At 41.4% G+C, this 19,940-nt stretch overlaps 1 protein-coding gene across 1 annotated transcript in view; it reads left to right on the forward strand.

The window, feature by feature from the left end:
• Positions 1–19,940, forward strand: part of myo3b (myosin IIIB) — a 62,353-nt gene that overhangs the window by 16,237 nt on the left and 26,176 nt on the right. The window contains exons 9-24 of the mRNA XM_069702430.1: positions 1,643–1,798; positions 4,492–4,576; positions 4,681–4,797; positions 5,744–5,848; positions 6,130–6,213; positions 6,328–6,530; positions 6,601–6,699; positions 6,801–6,915; positions 6,997–7,123; positions 7,913–8,123; positions 8,907–9,054; positions 10,194–10,347; positions 10,507–10,595; positions 11,242–11,371; positions 18,410–18,489; positions 19,264–19,284. Coding sequence (XP_069558531.1) covers positions 1,643–1,798; positions 4,492–4,576; positions 4,681–4,797; positions 5,744–5,848; positions 6,130–6,213; positions 6,328–6,530; positions 6,601–6,699; positions 6,801–6,915; positions 6,997–7,123; positions 7,913–8,123; positions 8,907–9,054; positions 10,194–10,347; positions 10,507–10,595; positions 11,242–11,371; positions 18,410–18,489; positions 19,264–19,284 — 1,924 coding nt within the window. The remainder of the gene's footprint in view (positions 1–1,642; positions 1,799–4,491; positions 4,577–4,680; positions 4,798–5,743; positions 5,849–6,129; positions 6,214–6,327; positions 6,531–6,600; positions 6,700–6,800; positions 6,916–6,996; positions 7,124–7,912; positions 8,124–8,906; positions 9,055–10,193; positions 10,348–10,506; positions 10,596–11,241; positions 11,372–18,409; positions 18,490–19,263; positions 19,285–19,940) is intronic.

Raw genomic sequence — 19,940 nt, forward strand, 5'->3', positions numbered from 1 at the left:
TGGTCAGCATGCAGGAACGTGCACGTGAACATGGAGGGAACTGAAATTGATATTTTATTGCCAGATTTTATCAACACTCGTCTTTCTATTCGTGGACTTTTCATTTGTGTAAATCTGCCACAGAGGAACAAACTAATTCACCTGAGTTATCAGTGCTATCTGAGGCCCCGATAACTTGTCATTTCCTCCACTGTGCAAAGCTAATAATGTCAGGGGTGGCCTGTAATGGTTGCCCAGAATATACAACCTTAATATCTACTGCACAGAGGTGTGTGAGCCTGAACCATAATGAGAAAATAAAATGTAATTTGTGTGGAGAGTTATTTGTGCAGAAATGGTTTCTGGCTGTTTGCATCGGCCGAAAAGGAGTAATTGAAATAAACAAACAGACGATCTGCCTCGATGGCCTGTTGGCTTCTTTTGTGTCACTTTGCTTATAGATCGGTCCGGATGGAGTTGAGGCATATTTGCCATCCAACCAACCCGTGGTGGCGAGATGGTTGTTATAGTTTTTACAGTGTCGTTGCAGTGGTTGTCGCTGGATCCTTTTTGGATTGCAGCTCTGTAATCTGGGTTAATGGATTGTGTGATATCATATCAAAGTTAATCTCTTCAAACAAAGCCCACCAGGGTTCAATGTGGGGAGACTGGACAATGTTATCAAGCTTCGCAGGCTGTTTGTGAAGCCTTTTCAGCCCCGTCAGGCCTGTGTATGTGCGTGTCGGAAAAACAGGGGCGGGGGGGCTTCAGGATAATAAATCCATCAGCAGCGTCTGCACTTGGGCAGCCAAAGAGCTGACTTCTGTGACAAAGTGGCCCTGCCGTTCAGCATCCCAGCAGCACAGCCCTGCTAATAGCAGCAACCTCTGCTTAATGTCCTGACGCTAATGAATTCATGGAATTAACTTTCACAGCCGAACAAACTGATAAAAGAAACAGAATTTCAGTGCTGATTAGGTGGTAGGAACTAGATTAGTGGTTTTCTCCTATCTTGCCTCTGCCTGTAAATTGTTGGTGTTGTCGTGCTCGCACACATTCAGAGGCTTTAAGTCTTTAGCTGAACAAGTAAATGAACAGAACAAATATGGATTGTTGACGGATGCATCCTTGAAGTCAGGTAGTGGTTTCAAGTCTTTTAATTGAACAGGTTTCGTCTCACGATATATCTGAACCGTCAGAAGTGAAAGCCGAGCGTGCTCTCCTGTTCGTTCAGTCTGAAGAGTCAATATTAGGAGAGCATTTGTATCACCATCCTACTGACATCACCAGCTGAGGTGGCCGTATCACAGGGTGGCATCACCTGCTGGCAAACACTGCACATCACAGATAGGGCGTACTGCTGTGCCATAGCAGGGCTTTGTGGACTCGGGGCCATGGTGATAGTGACCATGTGGTGCTCAGACAGAGGACGACAGACTACTGACCCAGACTTAAAAACCCTGGCGAGGAGCTCCCTGCTGGTGTGAGTGTCACTCAGAGCTGATCCAGACAAATCAGTCGTCTACAATGTTCAGGTGATTAGAGTTAGCTTTTAATTCACTTCTTAAATGATCATTCAAAGGTCTGAAGGTGTCCTCGTTTTTGGTTTTTCCACTGACAGTTTTGGAAACAAGGTAACTTTGTGATATTTTGTGTTCGTAAGGTGTCTGATAAAGGATTTTGAGGCGCGTCCATCTGTGACCCACCTCCTGGAGCACCCCTTCATCAAGCAGGCCCACGGCAAAGACGTGGCACTCCGTCAGCAGTTAGCAGCTCTCATCGGGGAGCAGCAAGAAGTAGGCTGCAAAACCAAAACCAAGTAAGTCTTTTAAAATTGACTTCTAGCATTGGCCTTGCAGAGGAAATAATATACTCTGATGATGAATCGTATTGCTTCATTTGGGTGTTGGAGATCTCTATTTCAGATCGATAGAGTGGTGATATTTTGTCCGTCCAGTAGGGGGCAGGGCCTCATCTTTTTACAGCCAAGCAGAGACATGAGGATGAGCCGCAGTAATGGACATTACAGTGTGTGATTAAAGAGAAGTAAGGGGAGTGTAACTAATTTAGAAGGAGCGATTGTGCTGACTAACCTTAGATTAATAATCCCATTTAGGCCAGTGGATGTGCTAACCGTCTGACGGAGCTTCTCGGCCCAATTAAACCACTGATGGAAAAAATAAATATATAGATTTACTCCTGATAATAGTTGATATTGCAACTATAAATTAAATAACCAGGGTTATTTTCTTTACAGATTACACTAGCAACTGCGATACAGTTCCTTGTGTTTTGTATAGATGCTGAGAGTGTACACAGATGGAGAGATTTCAGGAAAGTTTCCTCTGTATTGTGAATACTTCAGGAGACTCTGTCATGGCAGCAAACGACAGAGCAGAAAGTCTCCTGTTTACTGGAGAAATACTGACTTTGGCAATGCCTAATCTTCATTATAAAGGAGTTTGCTGAACCTGCCCTTGACGGAGAGTCTTGATGTCGTGCCAGCTCTGTTTACTCCCGAGAGTGTGCAGAGCCGGTGCCTGAGCCTGATCCCGAATTCCTGTCCACAGTGAAAGTGGATAATGGGATTAGGAGCTTGTAGGGCGAGAACTTGGCTCGCCTGGTTTAGACTCTCATGCCACAGATCAGCAAACAATGACTCCAGATAAGAATAAAGACATAGAGAACTTAAAAGTAGCTGCCGTAGGTGGAATAGTGCGCGTTACTTCAAAGCAGGCGAGAATTAGACGACAGAGGTCTGAAGTCCTTCTCCAAAGGGACATGATGACGAGGGTTCGCTTCATAGGGACCACATACTGAGCATGTTCCTGTGCTGTTGCATTTACACTATATTCAGAATACTGAATTAATGCGGAGGAAGACACACTCCTAACCTGAAGCTTGAATATTTAGATTCTTATACTTGATTATTAATTATAATAGAATATGGACACATCTTTGGTAAAATATAGGATTTTATATTATTGCTGCTTTGAGGATTAAAAAGTTACCAGAAATGTTTGGATGCCTTTTCTGTGACTTGATTTCCATTTAAAAGGCCCAAACCAACAACATCTACGTCACCCTCCACTATTTTCTAAACTCTCTCTGTGGACTTTCATCTCAAACCAGTTTGCTCACCCTGAAAAAAAGGAGTTTAGCCAGCATTAAAAGTGGTTTGCAGCACAAACTGAGTCCATGCGAGAGATGAATTGTTACCAAAATATTGAGATCATGTGTAAGTGTTGCTTAGCAACCAAACTCACAAAATCTCAACGCTAACTTTAGCTCGTTTTGTTATGAGCCGTTTAGAGCGATGATCAAAAATGGAATCTGAAATCTAGTCGACATATCTGACCTGACACTTCACTGAAATGCTGTTTAATATTGATGCAACCTAGAAAGATTTTCAGTTGTATTTTTCAAAAATAGCACATTGGAACAGTGAAGTTAGAATATCTATTCATTGACTAAATGAAGTAATACCTGAACATTTACAATATACTGTCAGCTGAGTACATGTACTATGTACTGAGTACTATGAGCTTTTAAAATGTTTGTTTGGCAGTTATAGAGATATTTCTGATGCTATAGTGACGTCTTGTTTGCATGTGATTACCTTTTGATTGGAACGTGCCATCATTTTTTCCTTGCAACACATTTACAGTTTATAAAAGCCTTTAGTGGTGCAACGCAATTTAGTAAGACTAGTTTAAATTGCTGGCTTGCTAATTGCTAGCTGGTGCTACCTGGTGAGAATGAATGGCATCAGGACAGTATGTGGGACTGACTCTAAATATACCACAGTGACCATGTTCATCGGCCTGATGCGTTACTGTGTGGCGTATTGATGTTTTAATATTGGAATAAGGAATGAATAATCAATGTTAAGCTTTAGCTACACAGACAAAACTATGACAAGTTAATTGTTTGTTTCAGTCTTTTTGTGGGAGTTAATGACAGTGAGAAAAATAGACAAACACCTTATGCTTTAAATTTCATAAAAATGTCTGTCCACTCTACGGTGCATTAAATTGTGTAGTGCATCCAGATTCAGTCACATCCAGGCACTCGCAGGCTTTTTTTTTTTGTTTCAGGAATTTGTTTTGACATTTTCGCCTTTATTTGAAAGGTGCAGGAGAGACCGACAGGGGATGTGGGGAAATACAGTCAGAGAATGACAGGCTGCACATGAGCTATACACCGTAGCCACTCAGCTCCAGCTCTGTCTCACTCTGTCTCACACTCTGTGATGTCCCCTGAGGACGTTGCAGGGCCAGCTGGCTACGTGTTGACCTCTGCCCACTGGGGCTCATTGGAGAGTGATGGGTCAAAACACAGATGAAGTGCAATCACAGCCTGTGATAATGGGAGATGTGTCCCCTGGGAGAGCTTAAAGGGCTTCACACAAACCCTGGAAGTGACTGGGTCTCACATTCAGTCATACTGTTTCTCATTTGGTGGTCACTTTACAGCTTTCAGAGGCAATATCATGTCCTTGACTTCATACAGGCACGAGCGGATCAATACTCGTAAAACCCTCATAATAGAGCGCTGTCCTGACGACGATCTGGTAAACCTGGAGTTCTTAGATGAGGTAAGATTTAATGTGTTTATCTCATCGTGCATTGATCGGCAAATCTGTGTGTGTGTGGTCTTTTGTCTTTTACATTTCATTTTCATTTCTTTTATTTCCTGCAGGAGAAAATAATCAGCCATCTCCATAAGAGGTACGATGAGTTGCAGGTGTACACTTACGTTGGTGACATCCTTATCGCTCTCAATCCTTTCCAGAATCTCAGCATCTACTCTCCCCAGGTTGGTAACACACTGGTCACAAAAAACAAATGTTCAGCTGTTTCACAATCACAATGGAAATAATGAACGAGTGCCATCAGTCACGTCTCCGCTTCTTCCTTAAGGCCAAATCATGAATTCTGCATACGGCTGTGATGACCAACACAGACATTTATGGTTTGAGTGGGTCTCTCAGAAGTTGAAGGTTGTTGTTCCCGTCCAAAGCACAGTGGACAAGCATAGTGTCCAAAGCACAGTGGACAAGCATAGTGTCCAAAGCACAGTGGACAAGCATAGCACAGGACTTCTGGAGAATTAGGAATTTCCCACTTGGGCAAATTAAACCTCGCAAAGTCCCGCAGCGACTACTTCAATTACAAACGGACCGGGGGTTTAACACTTGTGTGACCTTGTACTGTTTTAATGATGAATAATAAAGGTTTAAAACACATACTGTCAGTTGTCCTTTTGTAAACTGCAGTAAATGTTGTCTTGGGGGCGGCTGCGGGTCAGACGGTAGTTCGTGTTGCCCACTAATCAAAAGGTTAACGATACGATCCCGGGTTCCTCCTGCTCGCATGCCGAAGTGTCCTTAGGCAATACACTGCACCTCACGTTGCTCCTGAACAATGGCCAGCATGTTGCATGGCAGCTCTGTTCCCATTGGTGTGTGTGTGTGTGTGTGTGTGTGTGTGTGTGTGTGTGTGTGTGTGTGTGTGTGTGTGTGTGTGTGTGTGTGTGTGTGTGTGTGTGTGTGTGTGTGTGTGTGTGTGTGTGTGTGTGTGTCCGAGTGGTAAACACCGTAAAGCGCTTTGTAGATAAAAATGTGCGACCATTTACAATTTTCAAAGCAAAGAGCACAAAATATATTCTGGGTGACGATTACTTGAAACCAACCGTCTCTTTTCAGTAACTCCAGATATTTTTGGTAAAATTCAGCGCCGTGTTTGCTCGTGTCTCCTCTTAGTTCTCTAAGCTGTATCACGGCGTGAAGAGAGCCGACAACCCTCCACACATCTTTGCCACTGCAGACGCTGCCTACCAAGGCATGGTGACGTTCAGCAAAGACCAGGTATTCTGCAGAAACATTGTGTATTTAGTGGAAACATCCTACTGTGTGTTTGTAACGCTGATAAAATTATAAGGGAAATTATTGTAAACAATAAATGTTTTTAAAATGTTTGGGATGTTCCTGAATCTTGTTCTCTGTGGGACTTTGGGACCAAAGCGAAGCAGCCGGGTCTCTCTTGAAAAGGAGATTTTATTCTAGAGTTTTACCTGTAAATAATCGATAAATGCATCTCATATAATGTTAATATTTCTTGCTTTATGATTTATTTCCTTTTGTTTTAGTGCATCATCATCAGTGGGGAGAGCGGTGCGGGGAAAACAGAAAGTGCTCATCTGATTGTTCAACATCTTACCTTCTTGGGAAAGGTGAGGTAGCATCAGTCATTTTCTTATTGTTGAATTTGTTCATTTTTCTGCTGACTTCTTCATTAACTCTAAAATATACCAGAGTTTGTCAAAGAAACATGTCGTTGCTTTCAGGCAAACAATCGGAGTCTCCGTGAGAAGATCTTGCAGGTCAACCCTCTCGTCGAGGCCTTCGGAAACGCCTGCACAGCCATCAATGACAACTCCAGCCGCTTCGGCAAATACCTGGAGATGAAGTTCACATCGACTGGTGCCGTCATCGGAGCCAAGATATCAGAATACCTGCTGGAGAAGTCCAGGGTCATCAAACAGGCCACGTAAGTGACACTTTCGTTCAGTCTCACTGGATTTGTGTCGTTCTTCTGAACGCTGTCTGTTTTCTTTCAGGGGGGAGAAAAACTTCCACATATTTTATTACATTTACGCCGGTCTTTACCACCAAGACGAGCTGAAGACTTACAGACTGCCGGACGGGACGCCTCCCAGGTTTGTGCTGCAGTTTGACTTTGACATGTTCGGGGTGATCGTGCCGTTCCTCACTCCCTATCAGTGAAACTCACATTGACAGTCATAATGTGCGTCTGCAGGTACATCGACAGTCTGCACTGCAAAGTGATGCAAGACATTGTCTCAAGCAAACTCTATAAGGAGCAGTTTGATGCAATTCAGGAGTGTTTCCGAAACATCGGCTTTACAGAAGAGGTACGAAACACTCAAATCAAATATGCACACAGATTCACTGAGTGCTATAATAATGTATTTTTTATCTCTTTTTTATTTTAGGAAGTCAACTCTGTTTACAGAATCCTTTCAGCCATTTTGAACACCGGCAATATTGAATTTGCTGCCATTACATCCCAACATCAGACAGATAAGAGTGAAGTGCCGAACTCAGAGGCCTTAGAGAACGGTGAGACACATGATATTATTGTAGATGATGTGTAGTGTAATGGAGAGAAATAGGATACGATACTTCATTGTTACCGCTGGCCTCACTCATGTTGCTGCATTAGATAGATGTAATTCTGCATTTTAGATGTCAGGTATTCATAAAAACATACATTTAAGTGCCATAAAAACAAACAATTGACTCATATTGCAGATAATTTTTAATCTAATAATCTTTATAATTTAAAAACTACGACGTGTGAGGTGTATAGGTAGTCTTATTTAAGTCAAAGAATCAGAGACGTTTAATCATCTCCTTACAGAATAAATATTTATATAGATTTATGAAATAAATACTGTAATATAATTTTGGTGAGATTGAAAATAACCATATTTTTTTCATGTTTTAATCCTCATCATTTAGGAGGATTTTATGACCTGATTTGTGTTCAAAGATGTGGTGGGTTTTGGGGCCCATTTTATCTTCAGAGTGAGAGACAACATAGAAATATGTTCACGAGTGTGCGTTGTGTTCTTTTGTGACAGCAGATTTTTAGTGGATGTCTTTTGTAAAAGAGTTTTATACATATGACACCCAAAATATACAATCAATCATATGTTGCTACAAAGAAAAAAGATGGAAAAAAAAATCCTGCAAGCAGGTGAAATCATGATATTTCTAAACGCACAGAACCACTTGCAAAGAAGCAAAGACATCCGCAGTGATGGAACGTTTGGGCTTCTTCTGATGCTAATGATGAGATGAGCTCTTGATTTTCAAACTGATGGACTCTCTTCTTTTTTTCCTCAGCGGCGTGTCTCCTCAGCATCGGCCCCGAGGAGCTCCAGGAGGCTCTGACCTCTCAGTGTGTGGTCACCAGGGGCGAGACCATCATCCGCACCAACACCGTGGACAAAGCCGCCGACGTCCGAGACGCCATGTCCAAGGCTTTGTACGGACGCCTCTTCAGCTGGATAGTCAACCGCATCAACTCGCTGCTGCAGCCTGACATGAATATCTGGTGAGTGTGTGCTCGTGATGAGCATCCGTGTGGACGTCCGTTTCACTTCTCTCTCTTCGTCTTGTCTCGGATGATCACGCAGAGTTTCTGCAAAGCTCTGATGACCTTTATGGAAGTCTGTGGAGGTAGATGCAAACATGCAGAGGAGAATATCAATGGGCAAGCACAAGACAAGCAAAAGGAGAGCAAAGAAAAGTTTTAATAAATTTTTTATACGGAGTTGCGTGCAGAGAAAATAATGTTCAGATGATTAAAAAGACTTCAGAGAGACTGCAAAGAGGCTTTTCATTGATCCAAAAGAATTCCTTCATAAATATGAGCGTTGACTGTCAAGGAGTCGTCTCTTAGAGATGAACGAAAGCCCGAGTTCCTGTCTGTATTCCACTCATCTTTGCTGTTTCCTTATTGCCATTAATAACGTGGTAGCACAGGCTAAAGGTGACCTCTACATGCAGTGGGTAATGACTGATCATGAAAGCAGCTCCCAGCTCTGAATATACAATGCAGGATGTTAAGTCTTCGTGCTGTGTTGTCGAGTGTGTATTGTTTGTGCAGATATTGGAAATGACTTGAGGTTAAATCAATAGTGACTGAAATAAAAACCACTTAAGAAGCTCTGACTGTTGGAGAGCTGATGTTTATCAGCCGTCCAGCCCAGACTCTGTATTTGGGTTGAACTTGGATTATCATTAAAGTTTTATCAATTAATACGGCTGCTTGGGATTTGCTTGTTCCGTTACATAGAAGAATAAGTTTGTTTGTCCCCCTTTTTTCCTTTTGAAGTGCCGCAGAGAGCAGCATGAATGTGGGAATCCTGGACATCTTTGGATTTGAAAACTTCAAGAAGAACTCATTTGAACAATTGTGCATTAACATCGCAAACGAGCAGATCCAGTTTTATTTCAACCAGCACATATTTGCTCTCGAACAGGTGAGTTTCTTTTTTTTTTTTTTTTTATAGTGGAAGAGATTATTAATAATCTTCCACTAATACGCCACGCTGAAGAATATATGTAATGTGTTTGGGGTGAAAGCATCAACAAAACAAATTCCCTTTAAAAGACGGGGCTGAGATGCTCTCAACATGATCATTGTGCTTGTAGTCAGGCTGTGATAAGTAAAGGATTGTTGATACTGTTGTGCACCATCAAATTACTCTCTTAATTGATTTAATGAAGCTGTTTACCCTGAAGTGTGTGAAGTCTTTATTTTTTTCTTTATGGAAATGAATAGACATTAATCAAGGACCATTTTGGCATAATGGATTTTAGTTTGCATTAACTTTACAACACTCTTTTTAAAAGGAATTACAAGACAATAACATTTTATTAGAAGTAACCTCAGTCGGCTTTACTTTAAAATGCATTCCTTACCTAATGCGTAGAAGAACACGCTAGAAAATACAAACTAGATCATTTATTGAGGCCGTATTTTACGCACTGGTAATAACCTCCTCTCCCTCATTTACATTTACATGTTTAGCACTCTTCAGGACAAGAACTGATATTGGAATCTACGTTTACCTTTTTCACAGTAATTACAGCAGTGATCATTTGAAATAAGGCCTTAAGCTTGTGGAAAAGTTTCTCCCCTGATGTAGGGCTGCTGCTCAGTGGAATAGGGGTTTCTATTTGGTGTGGATGTCTTCAGTGTTGCTGTACACAGAAGCCGATTATTCTGAGTTAATGACTTAAACATGAGGATGGTTTAGATCCATTGGTTCCACTTTATTAGTAAAATATATATTTAAAACTACTTTTTGATCTAAAATTAAATAGATGCAATATTGTGATATGACTCTGGGTTATTTGCACATTGAAATAAATTATGAATAAGTAAGAGGCTCTATTTGTTCATTTGGAGCTGATCTGTTTTATGCATTCAGTAAAAGACTCTATTATGCTGTAAACTTCAGCCACAGACACACAGCCAGCTGCAACTGTTTGATTTTGTTGATTAGAAACTCTTTTTCCCCATCCATGCACAAATCATATTCAGCCCAGATTGTTTAATTGGGTCATTTAGAGAAACTATTAACTAGATTTTTCTACATTCACTGGCTCTAATTAGATGGAATACCAGAGCGAGGGAGTGGATGCCAGCCTGGTGGAGTACGAGGACAACAGGCCCATCCTGGACATGTTCCTGCAGAAGCCCATGGGTCTGCTGTCCCTGCTGGACGAAGAGAGCCGCTTCCCTCAGGCCACTGAACAGACCCTAGTGGGTAAGACTGGAACGACACCTGCAACATGCACAGACATCAAACATAAAAATCATGAAAAATGAATTCCATTAGAGGTCAGAGACCAGTCAATGGAGCTGCAGACAGGCACGCAGTAACTTTTAATGTCTTGGTTTTTTTAATCTTTTATCTTGTTTTCAGATAAATTTGAGGACAACTTGCGCTGCAAGTATTTCTGGATACCTAAACGTGTGGAGCTTTGTTTTGGAATTCAGCATTATGCTGGACAGGTATTAAAACAACTCTTCGGATCTGTGCTTCAAATAACCTACCTGCTGGTGTGACGAGCATGTCGATTTAACAGTGTTTTAGCATTAGTTCAGACTTTAAAAACACTTCAGTCAATTTGTTATGGAAAAAAAGTTCAACTATTATTACAACTTGCTGTTTAATTACATTATTTGAAAGGCACATCCGTAACTGTATTTCGGTGGTGCAATGATTTTAACCCATATGTTTGAAGGCCAATCGCTTTGTATAGATAGTGTGAAGAAATGCATATTTAAATTAAGTTAAATATTTAACATTAGTCTGGGCAATAATTACTTGTCAGGGACAATATGATCATCTAGTAATTAAAATTTTACAAGATTTGTCATTCAAATTTTGGTTTCTTATGTGTGATCTGATTTTGTTGGTGTAATAATTGAATTCAAAGGCCTTTTTAACAGGAGAGTGACAGACTTACCTTGTCATTAAAGAAAAACAGGTGTTAATAATAACATTGATAAGGACTGTGTTCTGTGTCCCAGTTACCATGACGATGAGACAGACAGCACACACACATACCAGGGACTGAAACTGAAGCAGCTGAATTGAACTCAGCCGTCAGTATTTTACACCGTTCATGTGTATTTCTTCTGTCCTACTCGACAGGTAATGTACAACGTGAACGGGGTTTTGGAGAAGAACAGAGACACTCTTCCTGCAGACATCGTCGTGGTGTTGAGAACATCAGAGGACAAACTTTTGCAGCAGCTGTTTTCCAGCCCTTTAACTAAAACAGGTATGATATAATACAGGCCTCACCAAAAAAATATATATATATAACAATTCAGAAAATCTCTATGAACAGGACCTTTATTCTGCTATTATAATCACAATGAAAATGGAAAGTTTCCTTTGAGACAAACTATTGTTAACAGTTCCACGACTGTATTACTCAGTGAATTGTGATGCTGTCTACTGCTTCCATAAATGTTCAGGTAAGTGGGTTTCTTAAAGACGCGGCTCCCAGGCATCCACTGGTCCCTTCATTTCAAGCCCATGTGTGCCGTGCTCGTATAAATCTGCAGTCTCCATTATCTCTTGAGAGGCTCAGCTCTCTGCACGGCGCTCTGTTTTTATTTTCACTAAGCTGTCCCTCTTGGTTTCCTACTGCTGAATGCTATCTGCAGATTGTGGGTGCAGTGGGATATTTTTATGATAAGGTTTCTAAATACCCAGGGGATGAAGAAACAGTATTTAGGGAACACAAAAGCAACTCTTCCCACCTCTTCTCTGTTGGCTAAATGAAGGTAGAGTAATATGCTTGTCATTAGCCGTAGCTGAGGCCTCCTGGTCACTTGACTTAGCTGAAATGCTAATAGATGTCTTGAATTATCAGATTCCCACTTCCTACTTTATTTCAGCTAAGCCACATTATGTGATTCACTTCCTTTTTAGGGACCTGTAAATGCCTGCTTTCACTCGCAGTGGCATTAAAAGGGTGCTTCAATTCACAAAAGGCTCCTTAGCTGAGACTTAAAAATCTGTGTGATGTGTCTGTAAACTTCAATTGCAGGTTGTGCACAAGGGAGTCTTCAGTCACTTCCTTTCTGCAATTAACGGCTTCAGAGGAGTACACTCTATAAAAACAAATTCAGCGAACACTTCATTTCAGCGCACAAAGGCACTGAATGGAAACTAAGATGTGCAGTAATGTTTACTGCTGCTGACATAGTGTCAGTGAGGTCTAAAAGCTTCTTTATTTCCTTTTGTTCCACTGCGTTTTTGTCCGTCCTGCCATTCAGACTGGTGGATCAAGTTAATGTGAGGCTTTATCAGAGAAAGAAATTGTCACTGTGTTGTGCATTTTTATCCTAAAAGGCTTTACCAAAGCTCGCAGTAAGTGTATAGATTGTTTGGCATGTTCATTTAGAGGCAGTGTGTCTGCAGTATGCTCACAGTCAACTCGTTTCTTTGGAGTTGGAGGTCCAATTTTCTTATTGCAGTTTGTGATCATCTCATTAGATAAAAGCTAAGAAGCACTCAGCTCGGGCTTATCATTCTGGAAAAGATGGAGCACTGTTTAAAGTGAGATACAGTAATGCATAAGAAAATTATAAATCTATTCTTCAGGGTAAAATTTGTGGGGGGATTTAATTTGCATTTTACTTCACATTATAGATTCACTGTTATCTGTGAAATTACCATTATCTGGGGGATCTGATGAAAATCTGTTTCACACCAGGGTGGTTTCACACTCTGGGTCGTCTCCTCACAGTGTCACCACTAGGGGACACCCTCGTAGACCTGCAGCCTTAAACTGTGACATCCAAACGCCATTATTCTACTTCCATCAAACTACACACACACACGCGGTGGATGTTAAAGCTTCTGCTGGACCACAAGTCAAACTGCTGTGACACAAAAACATTCCCTCTGAATCAGATAATATCCCTGTGCTTCATAAAGAGTGCATCATTTATGGAATTTTTTTGGAGACTAGATTTTCATGTCACACGATGTAATGGTCTGGAGTATCGATGCAGTTCATGTTTGGAGAGCAGCAGGGAAGCGCGAAGGCCCCAGAAAGTAAAAATCTCCCAGGCGTTGAATAGCGGGGCCACTTGAGCCTTGCAGAATGTGGGTCCTTGAAGCTTGGACATGTGGTGGTGTTTTGTCAGAGGAAATGGGATGTATTTGCATGGACAAATTCCTCAGAGCCAGGGCCTTTCCCAGATCAGGGGGATCACAGTGTTTGAATTGGCTGGGCTCACTAGGGCCTTCCAGGGCCTGGGCAGCCGGCGGTCGCAGTATGGCTCGGTGTGTGTGTGTGTGTGTGTGTGTGTGTGTGTGTGTGTGTGTGTGTGTGTGTGTGTGTGTGTGTGTGTGTGTGTGTGTGTGTGTGTGTGTGTGTGTGTGTGTGTGTGTGTGGCCTCAGGGCTGCCTGGTCCTGCTGATTGTACCACAGCACATGTGCACAGACACACTGCCAGTTCTTTGTCAAAGCACAATGAAAATGAAAAGATGTGCCTCCTACAACTAGTTCACAGATAGTGGAGAGTAAAAGTGTAAAAGTGTACATTTGCTCTATTTGTCTTTTTTCATTTATAAACACCACTTATCTTTCAGGGCTTTAACACTATAAATTATTCCATAGTATCCTGAAAAATAACTGCAATGAGCGAGACCTGCATGGATTTAATTTGCTGCCATTTTGAATTATTAGTAAACAAGCCAGCTTTTGAAAAATTCATGTAATTAAACTTAAGCAGTGGCAAAATTTATGTACGTAATAGTAAGATTTATGATTGTGTGCATCTATGGAGAAGAAGACATTTTCACCGAACGCAGTATTTCTCACATCTTACCACCATCGCCTTGGAAAAGAAATGTTACAGGGCTCAAGATTCTCCCTCAGCTTGTTTGTGTTGATGTCTTTCTGCTCTTGGTACAATCCGTGTTGTCAAAAATATTCCTGAAACCATACAGTGTCAGTGGGTGAAAACTACTGTACTTCAATTTGATATTTGAGGTACTTGTTCTTTACTTGAAAAATAAAATTAATAAAAATGTCCCTCTGAGGGAATAATAAGGTATATTTCTATCTATCTATCTATCTATCTATCTATCTATCTATCTATCTATCTATCTATCTATCTATCTATCTATCTATCTATCTATCTATCTATCTATCTATCTATCTATCTATCTATCTATCTATCTATCCATCCATCCATCCATCCATCCATCCATCCATCCATCCATCCATCCATCCATCCATCCATCCATCCATCCATCCATCCATCCATCCATCCATCCATCCATCCATCCATCCATCCATCCATCCATCCATCCATCCATCCATCCATCCATCCATCCATCCATCCATCCATCCATCCATCCATCCATCCATCCATCCATCCATCCATCCATCCATCCATCCATCCATCCATCCATCCATCCATCCATCCATCCATCCATCTATCCATCTATCTATCTATCTATCTATCTATCTATTTAGATTTGATTCTACTTTCATTTCATAACATTTCACAGGTAAAATCATTGTACTTTTGACTCAACTACATTTAAACAACACTTTTTAGAATCCCTAGTTGCTTTGCAGATTAGTATTTTAGTACAAAATATACACTTAGCTTTTAGGATGCACCACCTTACAACTCTAAATCACCAAATCAGCTTTAACACAATCTCAAGTCTCACATTTGTCAGCGAGAAGATTTCTGGCATGCAGAGTTTCAGTTCATGTTTTACAACTATAGTGACTGAAGCAAACTCATATCACGATATTTTACTGAGTCCAAGACATTCATGTGTCGACCAATTTACGTATTGGTTTTCCATCTTCACATGAAGTCCCAGTTGCAGTTCTCCCATCCTCTGCATCGCCCTCCGTTTCCCTTCATGTTAGGAGATCCTCCTGCGTCGACATGACAGGCTTCTCCCAGCGATGTGACACATCGGACTCTTTGTTCTCTCCCAGCAGAAGCCCTTTTTCATCCCAGTGGGCAGATGCCAGTCTTTCACTCGACTTTCCGCACACTCTCTCTACCCAGAGACACTCGCCAAGTAATACTTTTGTTCAATTTCTGCCCTTATCGTGGTATTGGAGAATGTTTTGAGTCAGCAGTGGGATTTTTGAAGGCCCCACACATCAATAGCAAGAAGCCGGTTCTCCTAAGTCACATGGTACAACATCCTTTGATAAATGCAACACTGTGTTGTGTCACTAAAAGCCAATTACACCATGCTTTTTATGATTGATCTGCTTTGACAGTAGTGGATGGCATTTAAATCAACAGCCCCCGGAGCCATCTCTAGGCATAAACGGTGGTGGTTATGGAGGGTGGCGGGGGGTTATGGGTGCTTTAATCTAATTTGCTTGGTTGCTGAGTTGAGTTTCTAGATCACATGTTTTCAAAAAGAGAGCGGGAGAGTGGCAGAGATATCCAGCAAGCTGCTGCTCACTCAGCTCGGGAAGGCTGCTCTCTCTTACAACTTTGATTGTCCCCCGTGTCGACAGCTCGATCCACAGCTTCTGAAGTACAAGGCGCACACTGGCACTCATAAAAGCGTGTAGGGAGGTGTCATATTGAACGCGGGATTGCTTTTTAATCCCAAGCACATTGACTATTCTTGTCAATAGAACCCCAATACAACTGCCAGCTTGAGCTTTTTTTTCTCCTACAGGATTCTTGCTGGGCTTAATTTTCAAAGTGAACGCACAGATGCCAAGGAAGGTTTTTTTTTTTCTTCTCTTTCTGCAACCCTCCCCCCACACCTCCCCCCACCCCCCACACACCGCTCTGCCTCTCTCTGTGTTTGTCCTGGAAGTCCATGCCAAGAGCAACATGCGTGAAGCAGAAACGACCAGTGGGACGCTCCTCCACCTGTTTCACAAGACTGAAAGACCTGATGGGAAAAACTCCCCTCACCTGCCTCCTCTTTTAATTATCAGGCTTTTATATCAAAAGTTCTTTTCTTTTTCATTTCATTTTATTTTCAGACCACTGACAAAAGTAAGAGCTGTCTCCAGCTGTAACTAAAAACACATGTAGTCTTTTCTTCAACTGAATCCACTTCAAAAGAAAGAAAATCTTCCTTTTTCTTGTTCGTCCCTGTGTTTGAATAATTATTATACACATCATTAGTCAAGTTCTCCTCTGTATCTAAATTAGAAGGTCTTCTTTCAGGCCGGACATCACAGGTGTTCCCCTGGTTTCATGTCTCGGGAGGCAGAAATCTTTGAGGATACTGACTATTAACCCATGCTCTAATCATCTAGTCAGGAGGGGATATGAAACCCGGCAGAAGAATGAATTAATGCGACCCGCCAAGGAATACGTGAAGAAAGCCGTGAGTGTCCATTTGCAAGGCTTAGGTACAACTGTCATAGTTTCTCTCATCGTGGCGCAGCCCCTTCATCTCCTCTTGATGGTGTCATGGAAGTGAGAGGCGTGAAAGCACAGTGACACTCCACGAGCCCGTTCCACTCGCAGCCGCTAATTCATCATGACAAATGTGCTCAGATGATCTGGCCCAGCAGCACTAATGGGGAGAGGAGAGAGCGCACTTCATTTGCACAAGACCCACTCCAATTAATCCATCCAGCTTTACTCTGGGCTAATTGGAGCAGGGCCCTTCCTGCCTGTGTGCTGGTAATATACCCGACACAGTTTAACAGCCCCTGTTCTCAAAAATCATACTTTTTTTGTGTGTTTTTTTGTGTAGATGTGCCGCAGGGCCGTTTGAGGTTGTAAAATCTGTTCCCAGTATCCTAAACACAAGGCCCTCTCACAAACATGTGTTCATAATGAGCAATTAACTGCTCACATTTCCATCTTATCATATTGTACACTTTCCTTTCTTCTATTTTTAGCTTCTAGTTCTGAACCTGTGGTTACTCTTCCAAACACACTTACAGCAAATATAAAAGGGCATATTTTAATATGACAGTGTCTGGAATTTTGTTTGTTTGCCAAACGCCCAAAAATTTGTTAATAACTGAATAAATGAACAGATAAATAAATAACATTAACAGATAACTGTCAAATGCTAAAAGCATCATCACTACTAGCTTAAAAGACTCTTTTGAAGTGTGCTCGCATCATATGTTTTGGGTTGTTTTGACTACAGCAGAGTGTGTGTGTGTGTGTGTGTGTGTGTGTGTGTGTGTGTGTGTGTGTGTGTGTGTGTGTGTGTGTGTGTGTGTGTGTGTGTGTGTGTGTGTGTGTGTGTGTGTGTGTGTTGTCCCACGAGACCCCCCCCCCCCCCATTGCTTTTGCTCACTGCGAAACCTTTGGCACAAATAGGACGTTCTTTGTCTAAAGTTAGAAGGGATCTGGCCGGTAATTAATAATCCATCATAAATTAATTTTGATCTCTCCGGTGTTTGGTCGAAGCCTCTAACAGACATTTGATAGGGCAGAGTCCTTTGAGAAAAGGCAGGCGCTGATCCAGTGTTTAAGTTTTTTGGCTCGCTGTCAGACGATGTCCTCAACAACTGACGTGAGTCTTGAAATTATATTGCGGAAGCCGACTGCACATTTGCATTTTAGAAGTTCGGCTGTGTGCGGTGGAAAATCTAGAACAATTGTTGGCCTGTCACTTCAGCTTTATCTTAAAAAACTTACAAAGGTTTTCCTCCTTGCCGTACACGGCTGCTTCGGTAATGCTGCCTCCTGTGTCTGCAGACGTATTTTTCTAAAGGTGTGTGTGGCACATCTGTGCAGCTATTGTTTATTCATGGAGTAAACCCTTTGAAATGTGTTAAGATACTTCCCACTCATTATAAAAATCCTGCCACCCATGGATTAGGACTTTGATGTCACCAATCCTGCTTCAAAGGCTTCTTTCACTGCTATTAATCACAGTTTAGCCTCTGAAGATATAGCCAGAGAAAACATTTGGACATCTTGTGCAGAAACTTTGAAATGTTCAGACTGTCTTGCATATGCTATGTTCATATCCTTTCTGCGGTGTGTGGGGCTGTTGGACTGCTGTGCATGCAGCTGTACTCCTGAGTCCATGGGATTCAGCTCAGATTCTGCTCAGGCTCCTATTGAACTGCCTCTTATGCTGTGCTGCTGTATGAACACTAACATGCAGTTGTTCACTTAGTTTTCTTTTTTTCTTGGATGTTAAAAAAGAACATTACCCCCAACGTGTTTACTGCAACTCGATGTTTGATAGTTCACTCTCAATAATCATTTCCTTTCTGTATCACATACAGAAGTTCAAACCCTCTGCAAGCTTTAAATAAGTTATGATGTCAGTACTTCTTAACGTCTTTTGGCTTTGGTTTTATGTTGAACAGGAAACCTGGCGACGTCCAGGGCTCGGGTCACTGCTGCATCCCGATCTCTGCCACCGCAGCTCAGTTCAGGACGCACCAAGGTGAGACTCAGGCTCCTGTAGCACAATTTATCACGTGCAAGACCATAATGCTTTTTATGTGTTGCTCACAGGCATGGCACCATAAGACACCCAGTAAAAAAACAAAAAACAAAACTGTGCTGTGAAGCATAGCCACATTAATTGAGTACCCTGTTATGTTTTCTGTCTTGCTTGTGGTGATGCAGCATCGCCATCTGGCATTTAGTGTCTTCAACATAAAACCAGTTTCTCACAGGTTTGACTATTGTTGTTTTGTAGTTAACAGGCAGTAAAGTATTTTACATTTGAAGGTTTATTTTATGTAGCTTTTCCCAAGTCAGCTCAAATGAAGTGCATCAAAATGCTTCAGTAGGAAACTATGATTGTTTATTGTGTCCAATAATGTCAATTAATTATGCTCACACTGAGGTTTTTGTGGAGTTTATTTGAGAGCTTTTTACTGCTGACTTACACAACGACACCAAATATCAACAGCATCAGTTGCCAAAAAAGTTTCTCAAAAGCTCCGGCTCTCAGCTTTCTTTCTTCTGGACGCATTTGGTGAAACAAATGCGATCTACTTTCTCTGAGATTTAATTTCTTAATAGAACTGAAAATATCAATCAATTGTTGAATTATTTCGTACAAGGTCTGGATCTAGAAAAAAAAATAACATGACATCATTATTCACAGTGGAAAGCCACTTGAAGATGAATTTCAGCTTCTTTACTTCTTGTCTATGCACTTCTCTCTTCCTTTGTTTCCATGTTATTCACCGGCATGTGCTGTACTCAGTCTCCCAAATACCTCTTGAAGGTGAGTCCGAATGTTCCACCTCTAAATCACAAACTTGTTCCAAACTGCAAACAGTCTTTGAAAAAACACATTTCATTGAAATGAACTGAACATCATTGTACTCCTACATTGTAACTTCAAACTCTGCTTCACTAACTTGGAATCGTGTGCAGCCTCACTCCTCTAACATCAATCACAGTCTGGCTTCTTGAAAATGTAAATCATCTCTTTTGAACTATTTTTTCACACAGACACAAGTCTGTGTTATTAATGTAAACAAATCCTCTGCGATGTGTCTTTTAGATTATAGACACAGGCCAACAGTGAGAAAAATAACAGCAGAAAAACAGTTCTACTTTGAAGAACTTCCACTAAGCACCTACTCAGTTATTCTTGAATAAGAAAGGACTTCTTAATAACAACTCGGCGTGACTGATGTAATATGCATGCCGTCATGTTCTCAATCAGAGTTGGAGAAAAGTTGACAGAAACTGACACTTGTAAAAAGTTATCAGTACGACCAGATTAAAGTGGCGAGGCGGTTGTTAGAATAGTGGTAGTGAGTCCCAGATAACCGCTCGTACTTCTGTATGATCTGCTTTCAGAATAGCAAAGTGTCAGAGCGTCCCGCTCCTCTGTTCATGTAACGTTTGACGTACCTTTCTTTCTCTCTGTGA

Source organism: Brachyistius frenatus, unplaced genomic scaffold, assembly GCF_029030835.1.
Source record: "Brachyistius frenatus isolate BFR_SWC_R1_liver_20210118 unplaced genomic scaffold, ASM2903083v1 Contig_42, whole genome shotgun sequence".
In the NCBI taxonomy this organism is placed as follows: domain Eukaryota; kingdom Metazoa; phylum Chordata; class Actinopteri; family Embiotocidae; genus Brachyistius; species Brachyistius frenatus.